The sequence below is a fragment of the Idiotropiscis lumnitzeri genome, chromosome 5 (genome assembly GCF_059441095.1).
Source record: "Idiotropiscis lumnitzeri isolate Australia: NSW breed Sydney's pygmy pipehorse chromosome 5, RoL_Ilum_1.0, whole genome shotgun sequence".
Classification (NCBI taxonomy): Eukaryota; Metazoa; Chordata; class Actinopteri; order Syngnathiformes; family Syngnathidae; genus Idiotropiscis; species Idiotropiscis lumnitzeri.
Genome location: NC_142395.1, coordinates 29,870,228 through 29,886,269, shown reverse-complemented (window position 1 = coordinate 29,886,269; position 16,042 = coordinate 29,870,228). Strand labels below are relative to the sequence as shown.

General features: G+C 41.4%; 1 protein-coding gene across 1 annotated transcript; it reads left to right on the top strand.

Annotated features, from left to right (window-relative positions):
- The first annotated feature begins 4,119 nt into the window (after positions 1-4,119).
- Positions 4,120-10,240, top strand: psmd14 (proteasome 26S subunit, non-ATPase 14). The gene is made up of 11 exons (XM_088296165.1): positions 4,120-4,266; positions 5,335-5,390; positions 5,513-5,584; positions 5,765-5,884; positions 6,997-7,067; positions 7,916-8,066; positions 8,151-8,258; positions 8,516-8,590; positions 9,419-9,544; positions 9,756-9,818; positions 10,067-10,240. The coding sequence occupies exons 2-11, from the start codon at positions 5,343-5,345 to the stop codon at positions 10,163-10,165; spliced, it is 933 nt and encodes a 310-aa protein (XP_088152291.1). The 5' UTR covers positions 4,120-4,266; positions 5,335-5,342; the 3' UTR covers positions 10,166-10,240.
- The last annotated feature ends 5,802 nt before the right edge of the window (positions 10,241-16,042 follow it).

The following is a 16,042-nucleotide window of genomic DNA, read 5'->3' as shown; positions in this document are numbered from 1 at the left end:
CCTGTGACTTCTCAAATATGGTCTAGATCAGGCGTGGGCAAACTACAAGCCTGGAGCCACCTGCGGCCCGTTAAACGTTTCAATCCGGCCTCTCGAACTTGAAAAAAATTTATTATTTTATTTTCTAAATACTGTGGTGTATCAAGGACAGATGTTTTGTCGGAATGCTCTTGTTCATCATCATTTAAAATTAAATATATTTTTTTTTCTCCGATGAGGTGAGGTTACCAAAACACTCCATCCATCTGCCCCTGGTCCCTCTGTCAAATTTTTGAACCCATTGTGGCCCACCAATCCAAAAGTTTGCCCACCCCTGGTCTAGAATGTATGCCAATTATGAAGAGTTCATGGACCCACTGTTGAAGCAAACATGGAGTCATTTATGAACAAGAATTACAAATGTTGCTTTTACTTGATTGAGCTGCTTATGCAAATGATTGTAACAATGTCAACTGATGATTTTGGAATCATCTTTTTTGTATTGTAAGGGATCACGGTGATCTTCTCCATTTCAGCCTTCACAACCATCATGCTTAAGACCGACTAAAGCTCTTTAGGTGTTGCACTCAAAGAAGAAATGCCTCCCTCATTACATCATGCCCAAGTCCTCGTCAAACCAAAAGTTTCTCTTCCTCTTATATCTTTTTAAACGGTTTGGCAGGAGTCTCACTTGAAATAAATCTTCAGTTTTGACACATTTTCGGTCTGCCTCGTAACCTCCCAGGGAATGCAATTTAGCAACAACCTGTAGTTGAGAAACGTCCTACTGGACACTCTTTTGGATGTGACGAGTGTTCATTTAATAACGGCCATTTCATCGTCACAGACTGTAGGTCAAAGCGCTCCGAAGGTCTTTGTGGAGATATCAAAAGTAAACCCAAATCATCTGCGTGTAGGGCAGCTTTTCAAAGCATCACATGTCTCTCCCTTCACTCTGCTGGCTGGTGGGATTACGACTTCATGCCGGTGTCATGTTACAAGCTTCTCGTGTTCCTCGAAAGCGCCACTCTTTCCAAATCAAATCATCAGCTGCAGCAGTCTTTGTTGAGAACATTCCTTGTTCCTGTAATGGATTACAAATGTTCATTTAGTGACAGGAGACCCCCCCGCCCGCCTCCCTCCTCATCATGCTTTCTCTGTACATCTTTTACACATAAAAGACATCGATGTCGCGCCTCTTTGTCCATTGTGCCTACTCAAACGGGAGATCCGGCCAATAGGTCAATTGATCGGCCTAATTTGGTATCTTCAACAAAGCTTGTGAAATGACTTCCCTGTTGAGCAATGACACGAAAAGGTTTGGAACGGAATAAAAGGAAAAGTGTCAACCGATCGTGTGCAGAGCTGAATTGAATGAGGTAACCCCGTCAGCAATAATGATTGAGCAAACACTTTGCTTGTTTCGTGCATCGTCTTGACGCTGATCAATGGCTTGCCAACGCCGGTCCATTTCGTCGTGCAGGTACATTTCTAAGAGATCGATTCAGTTTCAAGAAGCAACCAGTCCGCGTTAAGGAGACATTTGCCAACGTAACAGCCAGATTGCGGTGTTGTCATGGAAAGTCGTATGAGCATTTATTCGATATCCTTGAAAATACCGCTTGGACCTGTACTTTCACACTTTTTGTCCTCACCATAGCAAGAAAAATGCTGAACTCTTGCAGGAGGACCCGGGCGCTCCAAATGGCATCTGACTTTTTTGCACTACTGCCTTCCATCATTGTATGGGATTTCTGCGTACTAGTAGGACAAATTTGCCACACTAGTAGTAGACAACTACATGCTACCTGTGAGGCATTTTGGTGCTGCGAATAAGGTCAAAGAAGCTACTATTGCATTTGACATGTCTACTAGTTGGACCTAGTGGTGTTACTAGTACGCAGTCGTTTCTAAGTAAATTTTGAATGCATACTTGTAGGCCAAAAGTGGGACTAGTAGTGATGAATTAATTTCCACTTTGGCACTTATTCGACGAGTGCAGTGCTTCTCAATTATTTTATATTGCCCCACCCCCTTGCAAGAAGAAAACAATTTGCGCCCCCACCCCACCACCCACTCTCCGCCGCAACTATAAACAATAACATTTTCAAACCTACACCGTCGAGTTAATACTCGCTGCGCTAAAGGGTAAGGAGAGCGCCACTGCCAACTACTGGAGCGGAGGTGTAATTACATTTTATTGTAGTATGGTGGAAGAAAATCATGTTCTTCAGGGTCACATGCGCCCCCCTCAGCATCGCACCGCGCCCCCCTGGGGGGCCCGCCCCGCTATTTGAGAAGCACTGGACTAGTATGTTTGAATCTTTCTACTTGTGCACTGAATTGTCGTACTTATACTACTCCACTGCAAAGCTATCCAATATCTGCGCAAACGGTCTTTCGAGCATTTATTCGTTGTCCTTGATTTCTATCTTAACGTCCATGTACTAGTACACTCTGTACTCACTAGTTGGACAACTTTGGTAAACTCGTATGGACAACTGTGCCTTACGAGGCAGGTAAACTGCACTGGTTGACCACTGCGTGCGACAAGTACTTTTAGTGACAAATTCTACTCGTTCACATCCAGTGCCTCCTAGTTGGGCCAAGTAGGGTTTATTATAGCAACAGCATATGCGGGAAGGAAACATCCACCAGCGGGTTTTAGAGGCTACATGAATAATATAAAGATTTAAAGTCTGCTAAGCCATTGTGGAGCTCAAATGGCCATTGAAAGTAATAAATTGTATGTGAGGGAAGCACATCCTGGCAGGGACGGACGGCTGAGTGCTGAGGTAGCAGGAGGTCCCATGGGTGTGGAGAGGGAGGGACTGAGGAATGTGGACTAGTTCTTCTCTTTCATCATCCGCAGCGTAAGTGAGGAATGTAGGTCCCAGTCAAGAGCTCAGCTTGCCAGCAGACCTGTCTGGTTGGACTTTGTAGCAGTCGACTGCCACTGCTGGGTGGTTTGTGGGACTTGTAAGCGTTCGAAGAACAAAAAGGAAACACTGAAGCTTTTTGAACAAGCTCACTGGTTGTGCGGTCTGGTTTGGGGTTTGTGACTCCTCGGGGATAGTGTCATGCTTTTAACTTGGAGAAACACTCAAGGACAAAGAGTGAAACCTTTTTTGTCACAGAGGGGGTTAAGAGAGAATCCACACAAGCACATTCTGACCCTAAAATCCAAACTGTTCACAGAAAGATCTAAACTGAGATTCAAACCCAGAAACTTCCTCAGCGAGGCTGTGCTTCTTGCCCTACACTATTCCTGTCAGCCTATTGACAAACATTCAAACGTCAAGACTAAAAAGAAAAAAAAAAAAAGAAATCTGGACAGCTGCGGAATTAAAAAAATTCTTACTTTGTCCAGAATTCCACATATCTCCAGCAATAAATGTCTATTAAATGAAGTGGTTCCAAATTCCATATTCAGCTCGTTCAGAACACCTTGGGAACGGTTTTCCGCATTCAATGAATTCCCCGCATTCCTCAAATTGCCCACTTTTCACACAAACTTGGCCAAATTAGGATATATTTTCTAGACTGATTCAAAGCATTCCAACATCAAGTCTCATATTTTACATTTCGACATTTCAACAATTACAAAGCCTTTCAGATCAGCCTCAGGATTTCAGAATTTATGCACATTTTCGACATGAATTGCATTTTTAAAACATAAGGAAGATGTGAACAAAATCCTACCCAATAAAAAAAATGCTGATTTCAAACTTATTTGGCCTGTAGATATTTAAATTGGCTATCATGGAAGCTATATTAGGGGAAACTACATTCCTATTTGGGAGTTTTAGATTCTATTTTAGAATCAGTTTTACTACTTTTACAGTTACATTCTTAATTTAGAAAAAAATGTTTGTGTATTTCGTGCATAAATGATATGAAATTTCCCAAAGGGAACAGAACATGCCCTCTAATTCTGGAACGGTCCCAATTAATGGAACAGTATCAGGGGAGCTTCAGCTCTAAAGCATTCAAATTGTATTATTCTGCCAGCTGGGAGGACCCTTCCCCCAGCCCTTCATGGCCACAGAGAGGAGAAACTGTACTGTATAGAAAATGGATGAACTGGCTCAGTCCTTGCATACTCACTTAATTGGGGATTTAGCGTCCTCACGCGTCTCACTTCCGCAATTGCATTTAGGGGTTGTGATGTCATTGTGCGACGGAAGTTGTTCTACATTAAACCTCATTCTGGCTGATTCATGGTACCCTGTTTGGCCGATTTACCTCCGTGTCTCAAAACAACCTCTGAAAGCTAGAAAACAAAAGGTGAGTATACAGATGCCGAATATGCGGTCAGTTGTATGGTTTCATTTAATACTTGGTGAGGTGGGATTATTGTAAATAATTTGTCGCAACCTTCCATTTGGAAGTTGACACTCGGCTAGCGTGCGTGAGCATGCTAACTGGACGCTAGCCTCGGTTGGAGTTTTACCTGGTTCCTTGAATGGGAGAGCGATTAAATGGAATATGTTGTAATGTTTAACAAAGCTGCAAAGGGACCTCAAGCTTCCATGCACTACGTGTGGTTGTCCAGACATAGGTGGGGATAGATTAGCAAAGTAATGCTTAGTAATGATGGCGGTCAACCAATCAAAATCGCACTTTTCTTGTACATAACAGTGGATGGATGTTTTCTTTTTCCCGTGAAGGAAATTGTTTTGACACAGCAGCAATAGTCAAACAAAAACACATTTATTGTATTAACTATACAGTAACAAAATACATAAGCACTGTAGCATTGAGAGGTGGAATTATAAGAAATGTAAATCTAACCAAACTAAGAAACAACATTTGAGGCTTTATGTGGGAGTAATATAGTTTAATTATGCTATAGTAATATTTGTGCAATTAGTTCCAAGTGCGAGTTAACTCACAGTGAAATTTAACTACACGATGATTGTAGTCCCTACAATCTGTGTATGAAAGGGTTAATGCATAATATGTAACCATAATATCTTACTGAGTGTATGTTATTCCTTTAGAATAGATCAGTTATCCCACCTGTCAGCTTTAGTGATTTAAATTTTTAATATTCATTTGACGGTATTGGAATTGTGTTATAATTAGGGTTGCAATTAATGATGATGTCAATAAACGATTAATCTGTCAGTCATTTGTATTCATTTTAGGTGTCATTAATTGATGAATTGGATTTAAGATGTTTTAATTTCCATCCATTTATTGAGCAATAGAACACATTTCAAATGGGCACTGCTGAAAACGCAGAACCAAATTATAAGCAATCGTGTTTTTTTTATTTTTCTATTTTTTTTTTTTTTTAATTCATGTTTATTTATTCATTTATTTTTTTACATTTTGTGTCATTGTCAACAGATTCCGACATGGACCGTCTCTTGAGGCTTGGTGGTGGAATGCCAGGTCTTGGCCAGGTAACACAGTCAAAATATTTTTGAAAACAAAATCGTAAACAGCCCAAAACTGGGGAAAAAAAAATATTCTGACATTTTCGTGAAATCACCTGATTGAATTTCCATCTGCATTGTTTGATCAGGGCCCCCCAACAGATGCACCAGCGGTGGACACAGCAGAGCAAGTCTATATTTCATCATTGGCACTGCTCAAGGTACACCCCATAAATAACAAACATGATCAAATATACACTACTCTTCCTTTTGTGTCCCATCACTTGCAAGCTATTTTTGGAACACTCTTGTGGGCTATTTGTGGTGTTGTCCTTGGGGCAAACATTTAACATTGACGTGTTACTTGTACTGTGTGATGTTGGTTATTTTTCCCTTAATAGATGTTGAAGCATGGCCGTGCGGGTGTACCAATGGAAGTCATGGGATTGATGCTGGGCGAGTTTGTTGATGACTACACAGTGCGAGTGATTGACGTGTTTGCCATGCCCCAGTCTGGAACGGTATGCTTCTTATTTTTTTTGTTTTTTTTTTAATTTGCATTGAGATTCTACACTCCAACCATGTAGTACTCATGAGATAAAGCAAATGGTGCACTGACTAACTCGGACGTCCAGTTTGTTCCAGTTTTCAAACACATTTTCCAACAGAAATAACAGAACTCAAGATGATTATTTCTAGATCAAATTGTCACCTTTATAAAGTGTATATCAACTGTCGTAAAACACATAAACAATGTTGAGTACTAAATATTAATTACGTAGCAAATAAAAAAAAAACTCATTATGTAGCGTTTGAAAGAGTGGGTTAGACACTTTTTTTTTTTTTTTTTTTTTAAACATCTCATACATTTTTTTAAAATGTGAGGGATCCATATGACAAGGTGAACAAAAAACTGTGCGTGTGCTTAAAATAGTTTGTTGTACTCCAGATAACACAGCACATCACACAGATAACCATATCTGTCGTAATACCAAGACTGACCTATGAGAGGCAGCCTTGTACCATGTGGCATCCGAACTGCTGGAAAGTGCAAAAAGAAGGAAGCTCGTAGTCATACTAGAAGAAGCTAAGCTATGGCAAACTGTTTGAGCATCTTTTCGATATCTTGATTTCCAATTTTAGGTCCACTTTGTCCTCTCTAGTAAGACAATTCAGTGCACTTGTAGAATATGACTTAAATGTTCATATAGCTTGCTTGAAGGCGACTAGTGCTCTGAATCACAAATGGAAAGTATTTATTTGATATCATGATGAGCCAGTTTAAGGACTATGTACTTGTACGGTCTTTGTTCTCACTAGTCAGACAACTTTGACATATCAGTTGGACAACGGCAAGTTAGTAGTGAGGCAAATACACGCTTGTGTATTAACTAGGGATGTAAAGATTCATCAAAAATGGATTTAATATCCATATAATCTTCTCCAAATATGCGTCGATATAAAAAAAAAAAAAAAAAGAATTGATTCGCAACGGCATGTTTATCAGAGCTGCTCTATACTTTTTCATTTAGGAATCAGCACACTTGTAGGATATTGACTAAATGCTGGACTTTGGAAGTTCTGTGCTCTGTACCGAAAATGTTAACGTGTCAAACCGGGTGTTGCCTCACAGGGTGTGAGTGTTGAGGCGGTGGACCCTGTGTTCCAAGCCAAGATGTTGGACATGTTGAAGCAGACAGGCAGGTAAAACATTCGACCCTGAAAATACCTAACTATATGGTCTCTTCTACAGGGCTTGCGTGCAGTGTACCAATAAAGTATTACTAGTTTGGTATGCCTCAAGAGTTTGCTTGTATTTAGTGAACGGCCTCCATTCGCAGCAGCAGTAAAAATTTCCGAGCCCACCTTAAATATATGTAGAATTGCACGTATAAGTCACTAGATGGCTTTACCTTTGTCTAAATGAAGCTCCTGAAATCACTTAAACAGTTCTTTGGCACCTGGATGCCACAAGTTGGCGGCAAAGCAATACTTTTTTGGGGCTTGACCAGACTTAAAAAAAAAAAAACTGCAAAAAGATTTATTTTTCAGCCGCTAATCAATGATAACAAATGCACAAATGCCAAACCGCTAATATCCAAAAGTTCACTTTGCTTGTGTTGCTGCTCCTTGTTGGGCAAAATAGCCCTTGTGTGATAATTACCTGAACACGTTTGTACATTTCTGTTAGCCCATCAATGGCATTATGGAAGCGTTAGGCGAGCAAACATTCGTTCGACATAATTATTTCAAGTTGGAGTGGTGAAGAAGTGGAAACAAGTATGCGCTGCCATTTATTTGGCGAACCGTGCTTCTTTTTGCTCCTGATAAGTGATGTCCTACAATAAGCAATCGCGTGATAGGAAGCGCTGAGGAATACTTGTAAGAAACTTTAATGTGGGACGGATCAAACTGTTTATTTATTTTAATCTCTTCATGGTCTCTGTATCTCAGAATGTTTATATGAGTATATTCGTCGCAAGAATCGGATGACCACGACTTCACTTTGCGTATTTATCAAAGCACACACCTTGCTGTTGACTGCTCATCAGGCCCGAGATGGTCGTGGGTTGGTATCACAGCCATCCTGGTTTCGGTTGCTGGTTGTCCGGGGTGGACATCAACACGCAGCAGAGCTTTGAGGCGCTGTCGGAGAGAGCGGTCGCCGTGGTCGTCGATCCCATTCAGAGTGTCAAAGGAAAGGTAGGCGACTGGCCGTGCCTTTTCTGAGGCGTATTGTGAATTTGACAATGGATTGGATTTGACCTTCTGCCGTTCCCGCTGCAGGTTGTCATTGATGCCTTCAGACTGATCAATGCCAATATGATGGTGTTGGGTCATGAGCCAAGACAAACCACATCAAATCTGGGACATCTGAACAAACCCTCCATCCAGGTGCGGTGTCACTTTCAATCTTTTTGTTCCAAGGAAACCAGATAGAAGACAGAATGTTGTCAATGTGATTGCTTTCATCCGAATTGATCAATATAAATGAGCAGGACCCGTACAGTTGCATCGACACTGTAAGCCATGTCAGAGTTTTGTTGGATGTGTCCAAACACGATTCTCAGTTAATTATAAAATATTGACCTCTGTTATTTCTGTTTGGACAGTATATTCACATATTAACCTCAAGTTGTCTCCAATTTTAGGCTCTGATTCACGGACTCAACAGACACTACTACTCAATCACCATTAATTACAGGAAAAATGAGTTGGAACAGAAGGTAAGACTCACTCACCCCAGTTGTTGAATCTCCGATTAGTGAAGCGCCGTTTATTGCTGCCATGTGTGTCAGGCTCACCAGCATTAAATGGTAAACATTTGGAATGTAGAGAGGCATTATAAAAATGTATTATTTTTTTTTTGTAAATTTAAATCCATACAATCTTTATTCACATTGAGAATAATTAATAACGTGTGTCTACTACCTTTCAAACGATTGTCAAACTCTTGCTGTAAAAAATCGTATCACCGAGCAAACAAAAAGAAGAGACGTTGCTTACAGTTCTCAAAGCTGTTTAGTTGTCACTGCCAGTTTAGGTGGACTGTAAAACTGACACGTCAAGCAAAAGCGCTTTAAATGTTGCGTATTTCAACACCCAAGCATTCAACCAAACCATTCAATAGTCTGAAAGGACAAAAGTGTGCTCGCTTAATGCTAACGTGTCATGCAAAATATCAAAGATGGGTTCATGTAATTGTAAGCCTTCAAACTGCTTCTTGAACGTACTCGGCGCAGCAACACATACAAACAGCATGCGGCATGACTCGTAGACATTTCCGTGGGAACGACTTGCTGCAGTTGAGACGAGCTGAAAGCCGCATCTTCTTCTGCTGCTTTTTTCTCGAGTAGAGATTAGTGCTGCTGTACTACACTGAAGGCATGCATCTCGAAATTCACACTTGCTTCAGTTTAATAAAACTGTTGTAACTAACACAGAAATGTGCGCAAGTATAAAGAAAAAAAAAATCAGCGTACCGCAATCGAGCAGGGTGTCACTGCGTTCGTGTTCTGCTACGAACGTGAGAGACTTGAATGACTGTCCTGTAGATGCTGCTCAACTTGCATAAGAAGAGTTGGATGGAAGGTCTCACCCTGCAGGATTACAGCGAGCACTGCAAACTCAACGAGACCATTGTCAAGGAAATGCTGGAGCTTGCCAAGAACTACAACAAGGTAGCAATCCTTTTGATCGGCAAACTGGAGCAATCGTCAATTTAGTATACGCCGAAATGAAATCTTAATTATGATCTCAAAAAGAACTGGAAATTGTTCTGTGTGAAAGCAAATGAATTGTCATTAAGTTTGACCATTTGCCACATAGACACACACACGTGCCGTGCGGACACTTTGCGAACCAACTTGTTTGTGTCCCTTTCCATCTCAGGCTGTCGAAGAAGAGGACAAAATGACACCAGAACAGCTGGCCATCAAGAATGTCGGAAAACAGGTGACGTTCCCAGTTTGTCATCATCTCTTTGCACGCCGTTTGCCAAAATCACATTCTCGTGTGGTGGGACTTTGGAGATGGATGTTAATTTGGACGGGAAAGCGCTCTAAATTTCTCAAGAAAACTTGTGTAGTGCCGTCGTGTCTTTCAACTAAACTGTGAATGTCACGGACAGGAAATGACGGAATGTGACACACGGCCCCTGAATGTTTGGCGGTCAATCAAGTTGATGTTTCCTTGTCCTGCAGGATCCCAAGAGGCACTTGGAGGAGCACGTCGACGTGTTGATGACATCTAACATTGTTCAGTGCCTCGCCGCCATGTTGGATACTGTGGTTTTCCAGTGATGACTCCCGTTTATATCTGTTCATATTACAACCCGTTTTCTTTTATATAAAATAAATGTTGTGTACGAAATACGATGGCTGCCTTTATCTTGCTTGAAGGTCCTTTGTTTACTTACCGTTAAAAAGTTTTGACATTTTATTTTTGCTTTCCAACACACTGCAAATAGCTCCTGAATAAAAACTGAGATAGTCCATTCCTCACACTTTCGGTGACTCCTATTCCATCAAATCTACTGGGACTGTGTCAGTCACGAGTAGCTCCCTGCACCTTCAATGGCGAATATTGTGTTCACGAATGTCAATTAGTACACGGGCCAAATAAAATTCATTAAAGCCGTATGAATATGTCGACCACTGTTTTCCTAGAACTACTCGTGACATGATTTTGTCGATCACTTCACGAGTAGTACAAGAAGTGCGCAGATGCTAAACTTGAACAGAAGAAAAAAAATGCAAGTAAGACATTTTTTTTCTTGTGCGTCTTACAACAAAGGAGAGCTCATACGACATGGTCCTGCAATACAATTATATTCAAATCGTGCTTGTAAATAATTATAAAAAAATGTGTAATTAATGTTCATATTTTGTATTGCGATCCTGCAGTCACACAAGCAAGCGCATTATTCTGTGATCTACAACTTGGTGTGTTGGCGCATGCTTACACTTGGAACAAGATTTTTTTTGGGACAAATTGTGTCTCATATTTAAATTGCGCTAACCATTGTTGACGAGCATAACCATCCAGATTTTGTAGATATTTTGCTGCTGTCTGAAGTCCCTTTGGTGGAATGATGGAGAGCTCCAAGAAGTGTTGCTCATCTGAGCCGGTGTTTGGTGCACAAGCAAAAGTTGTTCCAAGTCAGAGGCACTCAAACCCTCCAATATGTAAAGACGGCGATTCCGGCAAGCAGAACCTGACACCATAAATTCCCAAAAGGTGATCACTGTTTCCCAAAAAGAAAAAAAATCTTTTTGCGTTGACCAGATGTCCGTCAGAAAGGAGAACATGCTCCATGTGATGTTTGTCCCGTTCCAGTATGTCCTCACCAACGCGGCCCTTTGTCACTAATAAAAGGCTTTTACGGTTCCATTGTTTTGGTTGCAGAACAAACTTGCTGCTTACCTGATTTGAAGAGGATAGAAAAGGAATCCTCAAAAGAAATGATGCTCAGTCGCTTCGCCATTTTCCTGCTGGCCTAAACGCTCAACTCCATCCAACAAATTCTGAGATTTCTTCCCAGCAGTTTTTCACTTCATTTCTTGGCGTTTTGTTGAGCTGCACAGTTTCACTGCTTCCAGCCAGTGGGCTGGGCTGGTAGTGAATGAGATCAGCAAAAACATGTTGGGCTCATAACAACACCTCCGCAGGCCTGCTTTCAGGATAGAAAGATTTCCTTTCCATTTGGTTTCCGACCAAACTGTCCCATGAACTCACTGCTATACGATAACGGCTTTAATAACCTGCAAACATTTTTTTTTTTACAATAGATACGTTTAGCCAGAAACGGGGAAATCTGTGTGGTCTCACAAATAAAAGTGAGCGCTCTCAATCATGATGCAGGCAATATTTTTTTTCCAAGCAGGATGAGGTCATACAGCCGAGTACCTTGAGATACACAAAGTGACTGATGATTGATTGCCGTTTAAATCATGGCAGATGTTGATTTCAGCCTGAAGTCTGCTAAACGGTTCTGAATTACCTGTTGGGTCCAATCCTCGGTGTGCTATCACGTGTTGTTGATGGATTGTAGCTTTGGGGATCCATTCTGGAAACATTTGTTTTTCATTGCAAAACCTCAGGATGTCCGTCACAAACTTTTGCTTCGGTCGCATCCAGTAAAAGCGGAGAATGTTGCTATGGTGGTTCACGTGGGTTCAGTTTCCAGCCATTGGTGGTTGGAATTCATTTGTTCCCAAATGGTTGACCGGCAACCTGTCAATAGTTTCATCTATGTTGAAGTTGGCTGTGAAAAGTCTTGCTCTGACCAACCAATCAGAGGACAGAAAAATCTTTATTTGATCTCATGGAGGGTCGGCTTCAATTCTTCTTGGTTAAAGAAACCGTCCCATTGCTACAGCGGTGCCTTGCGATGAGTTTCATTTGTTCTGTGACCACACTCTTCTCTTGAAATCATTTTTTCCCATTGAAATAAATAGAAATGCCATTAATCCGTTCCGGGAAAAAAATTGTACTTCATGAAACATGACTTATCTAATAAAGTGTAAATGCGTTTTTTTCCACACAAGTGGCCACCTGGGAACAGCAACAAACAGTAACAAGCGTCATAAAAATGACATGCCAGTAAGTATTGTTATATTATGGCCACTGTTTGTGAGAATGCCTATTGGGGAATTCATGAATACAATTTATTTTGGGTTGTAAAAATCGGTGATCGGTCAACGCTTCTGAGGTGCTGAGCGCCCACTACTGTGCCTTTCCATGCCACGAACTGCCGAGCGTCATTGTGCAAAATGCTTTCACGAGCGTGCCTGAACCTCTGCTAGAGTGTCCCTACGGAGCAGTAAGCCACTCGTCCAGCGCTCCATATTTGCCCTACACAAGCTCCAAAGTCCCCTTTCTTCAACTGTTGACCTTTCCTTGAAACCAATTTAACGTGGTGAGGCGCAGATAACATGCATCATTTGGACATTGTTAGTGAAAGGCAATTTTGTTGGCCAGCTGTGTTGCCTCAAACTCCCTCCTCGTGCCTAAAACCTCCCGAGCAATTCTCTTTCTGCTTTTAAACACATGGACGACGGTATATTACTCCACCGCTGTGCACAACTGAAGAGCCGTCGGTTTATCTGACAAGTACTAATGGATGCAACGTGAGAAAGGCCTTGAAGTGTCTTTGAAAGTTTGGAGTCAGACAGAGGAGGCTCCTTCCTCACGCAGGACAAAAACATGAAGTTCAGCTGAGCAATCTCATGAGGACATCGAAGCCTTAAAGGTTTTTCACCATTTCAGCTTCCCTGATTTTTAATTTTTTTTGGGGGCGGGGGGAGCGTAGCTAAAACATTGCGGTGTGACGCACATTGGCACGAGTCGCCCCGAGCCCAGTGTATACACCGGCTTGCCCAAGTATGTTCTACTTTTCTTCAGCAGAGACAGGCAAGATAGTTGGAGTTGATGGGAAGACGGATGGAGCCAAATACGCCGAGCCATTTTGGAAGAAGACCTGCGGGAGTCTGCAAAAGACCTGAGGCTTCCAACAAGATGAAGATCCTAAACATTAAGCAAACGTGACATTGGAATGGTTCAAAACTAAACATGTCCAGGTGTTAAAAGGGCCAAGACAAAGTCCAGAACATTGAGAATTTGTGGAAAGATCAGAAAACTGCTGTTCTCGAATGCTCTCCATCTAACCTTGCTGAGCTTGAGCTGTTTTGCAAAGATTGGGCAAATATTTCAGTCTGTCCATGTGCAGAACTGATAGAGGCGTTCCCCAAAAGACTTGCAGCTGCGATCACAGCAAAATTTGATTCTACAAAGTATTGGTGGGGGGGGGGCATAATTTAACAAGCTCCACCACTTTTCCAAATAAATATCATATGACTCTCATTCCACTTCACAATTATCCCCAACTTGGTGTTGATTCTTCACAAAAAAACAACAACTTTTTTTTATCTTCATGTTTGAAGCCTGAAACGTGGCATTATGTCCAAAAATACTTTCACAAGCTACTGTAAGAACTTTAGCGCCCCCGGTGCATTTACGATGTGCAGCTAGCTAGCTAGCTCGCTAGCTAACTGCACTTTGCCTACACCCCGAACGAGCGCCTCGTAGTTGTCAAGAGTCACAGCGAGAAAGTTGCAAGCGCCAGGAGGTAGGTAATTATTTTTAAAAAGTATGTCTTGACTGCAAGTACGTGCGCTTGTCAGCACGTCATTGTCGCAACGACCTGATTGGATATATTGCAACCATCGGAAACTTTAATTGGATGTATTTTCACGTCTCAAACATGTAGGTTGGTTATGTATCGGCATAGGAAAGAAGTAGACAAAGTAGAATCCCGTTTTCCAGGTTGGAGTAACGGTGAACGTTTGACACATTCCGCGGACGTGACGGCAGAGGGAGGCGTTTGATTCCCCGCTCCCAATTTTGCTGCCTCCTTTTAGATGCTTACTATAATTTTTTGAATCGTTCACATTAGCAGGCTTGTTGACAAATTTCGAAGACATTCGCACTTCACGGAGTTTAAGATGCAATCTTGCCCGTATGACGAAAAAAATGCCGCGTTGTGAGTTTGGAACAGCAGTGTGACTGGGGAACTCGTGTTCAACCTCAATCTGCTTATTCGCACAAATGGAAACAGTGTCCAATTGTTTGCAATCCAAATGTGGAAATCTGCGACAACAAAATGAAGCAATGTATCCGTACTTGGGGAACTTGCGCCAGCGATTATGTAACGTTGGAATGCGACCATATGCTCCCTATCCACCTGACAGTCAATGCAACAAAGAATTTGGCAGAAAGTCTTATCATCCAAAGCACAGATAAACATATCAGCCCTCCGCTTCCTGCAAGCACCTCCTCACTGATGTTTGCGTCGAGATAGATAGCGCCATCATCGATAGGGATGCAAGTTAAGTTGAGGAAAGAAATGCGTAATTATGGAAAGTCCAAGACTGCATGCATGTGACTGGTGGAAAAATTGCACAACACCTTACTGATGACAGAAGATAAAAAAAAACATCCAATATTGTACATGGTCGACAAACATTGTGATATTAATTGTTACATAATACGTTACAACTTGGTGAATAAAATACGTATCGTATCCGTCACTCACTTCTTAAATATTGATATTGGAATGAATGAGGTGAGTTTTATTCTTTGTTTGGGGCAGAAAATTGAAAGCATAATGGACCAAAAAGGAGTGCAGACTTTGCGGGGTGAAAAAGTGAACATTTCTGGAATGGAGAGTGCGGGTGGTGGTATGCATGTTGAGCGGAGAGCAAATTTTGGGTGGCGTCTTATTTTTATTGGTTAACGCGACAATTTATTTTTAATAATAATTCAATTTTTTTTTTAATTTAAAAAATCCAAATTCTGCCATTTTGACTGAAAGTCACATGATCCTTGCAGCGGTTCTGATTGCTTCCTTGGACACCAAACCTTCTAATGCGAAAACAAGGTCTCTTCAAATTCTAGAACTTGTTTCTTGTGGAAATCTATAACAGTAAATTTTTTTTTACAAGTGTGCATAAATGTCATACCGTAGTGGAACAAACTACTAGTGAGGCGGTCGTGGTTCTCCTGCACCGTCGTCATTCGTGTCTTAATAGTCAGGACAAAGCAGCACTTGGAATGTAATTAAATGCTCAAACGGCTTTCCATCCATGATCGCCGCAATTTTACTTTCAAATGAATTTCTTTGTTGGTGTGGCTTTCAAAATTGCAGAAGAAGTTTACTTGAAGCGCTTTTTTCCATGTTCACTCTCTGTCTCTCTCCACTATTGCATTTTTCACAGTTGACGGGCAGTAATGACAGTAACACGTGTGGTGTTGTGATGTTTCCCGTTGCCCCGGACCACATTTCCACTCCTCTTGCTAATTTTATTCCCTTGGTTTTGGAAACACGTTGTCACCGTCCAAAATGTTTTCACCTTACCAGAGGGACTTGGGGATTTAGTGTGTCTGCATCAAAAAGGTCCATTTTAATTTTGTTGCAGTAAAAAAAGAAAGAAAAGAATAACAACTGCCCGCTGTATTATTTCACAGTTTTTTTGGGGGGGCTCAGGCCAAAACGTTGTCGAATGAATGGTGCCATCTTATGAGTGCCTTGAAGGCAAGGCATTCGGGTTGCCTTGGTAGTCAAATTTCAAACTCGAGGAAATTACTCAATGCCAGTTTCGATACCACAAATATAAAAG

Excerpts from the sequence above, each read along its gene's own strand:
- psmd14 (XM_088296165.1), top strand. The coding sequence starts at position 5,343 with ATGGACCGTCTCTTGAGGCTTGGTGGTGGAATGCCAGGTCTTGGCCAG. Across the intron at positions 5,391-5,512 it reads GAATGCCAGGTCTTGGCCAG|GGCCCCCCAACAGATGCACC; the intron begins GTAACACAGTCA and ends TTGTTTGATCAG. Across the intron at positions 7,068-7,915 it reads ATGTTGAAGCAGACAGGCAG|GCCCGAGATGGTCGTGGGTT; the intron begins GTAAAACATTCG and ends ACTGCTCATCAG.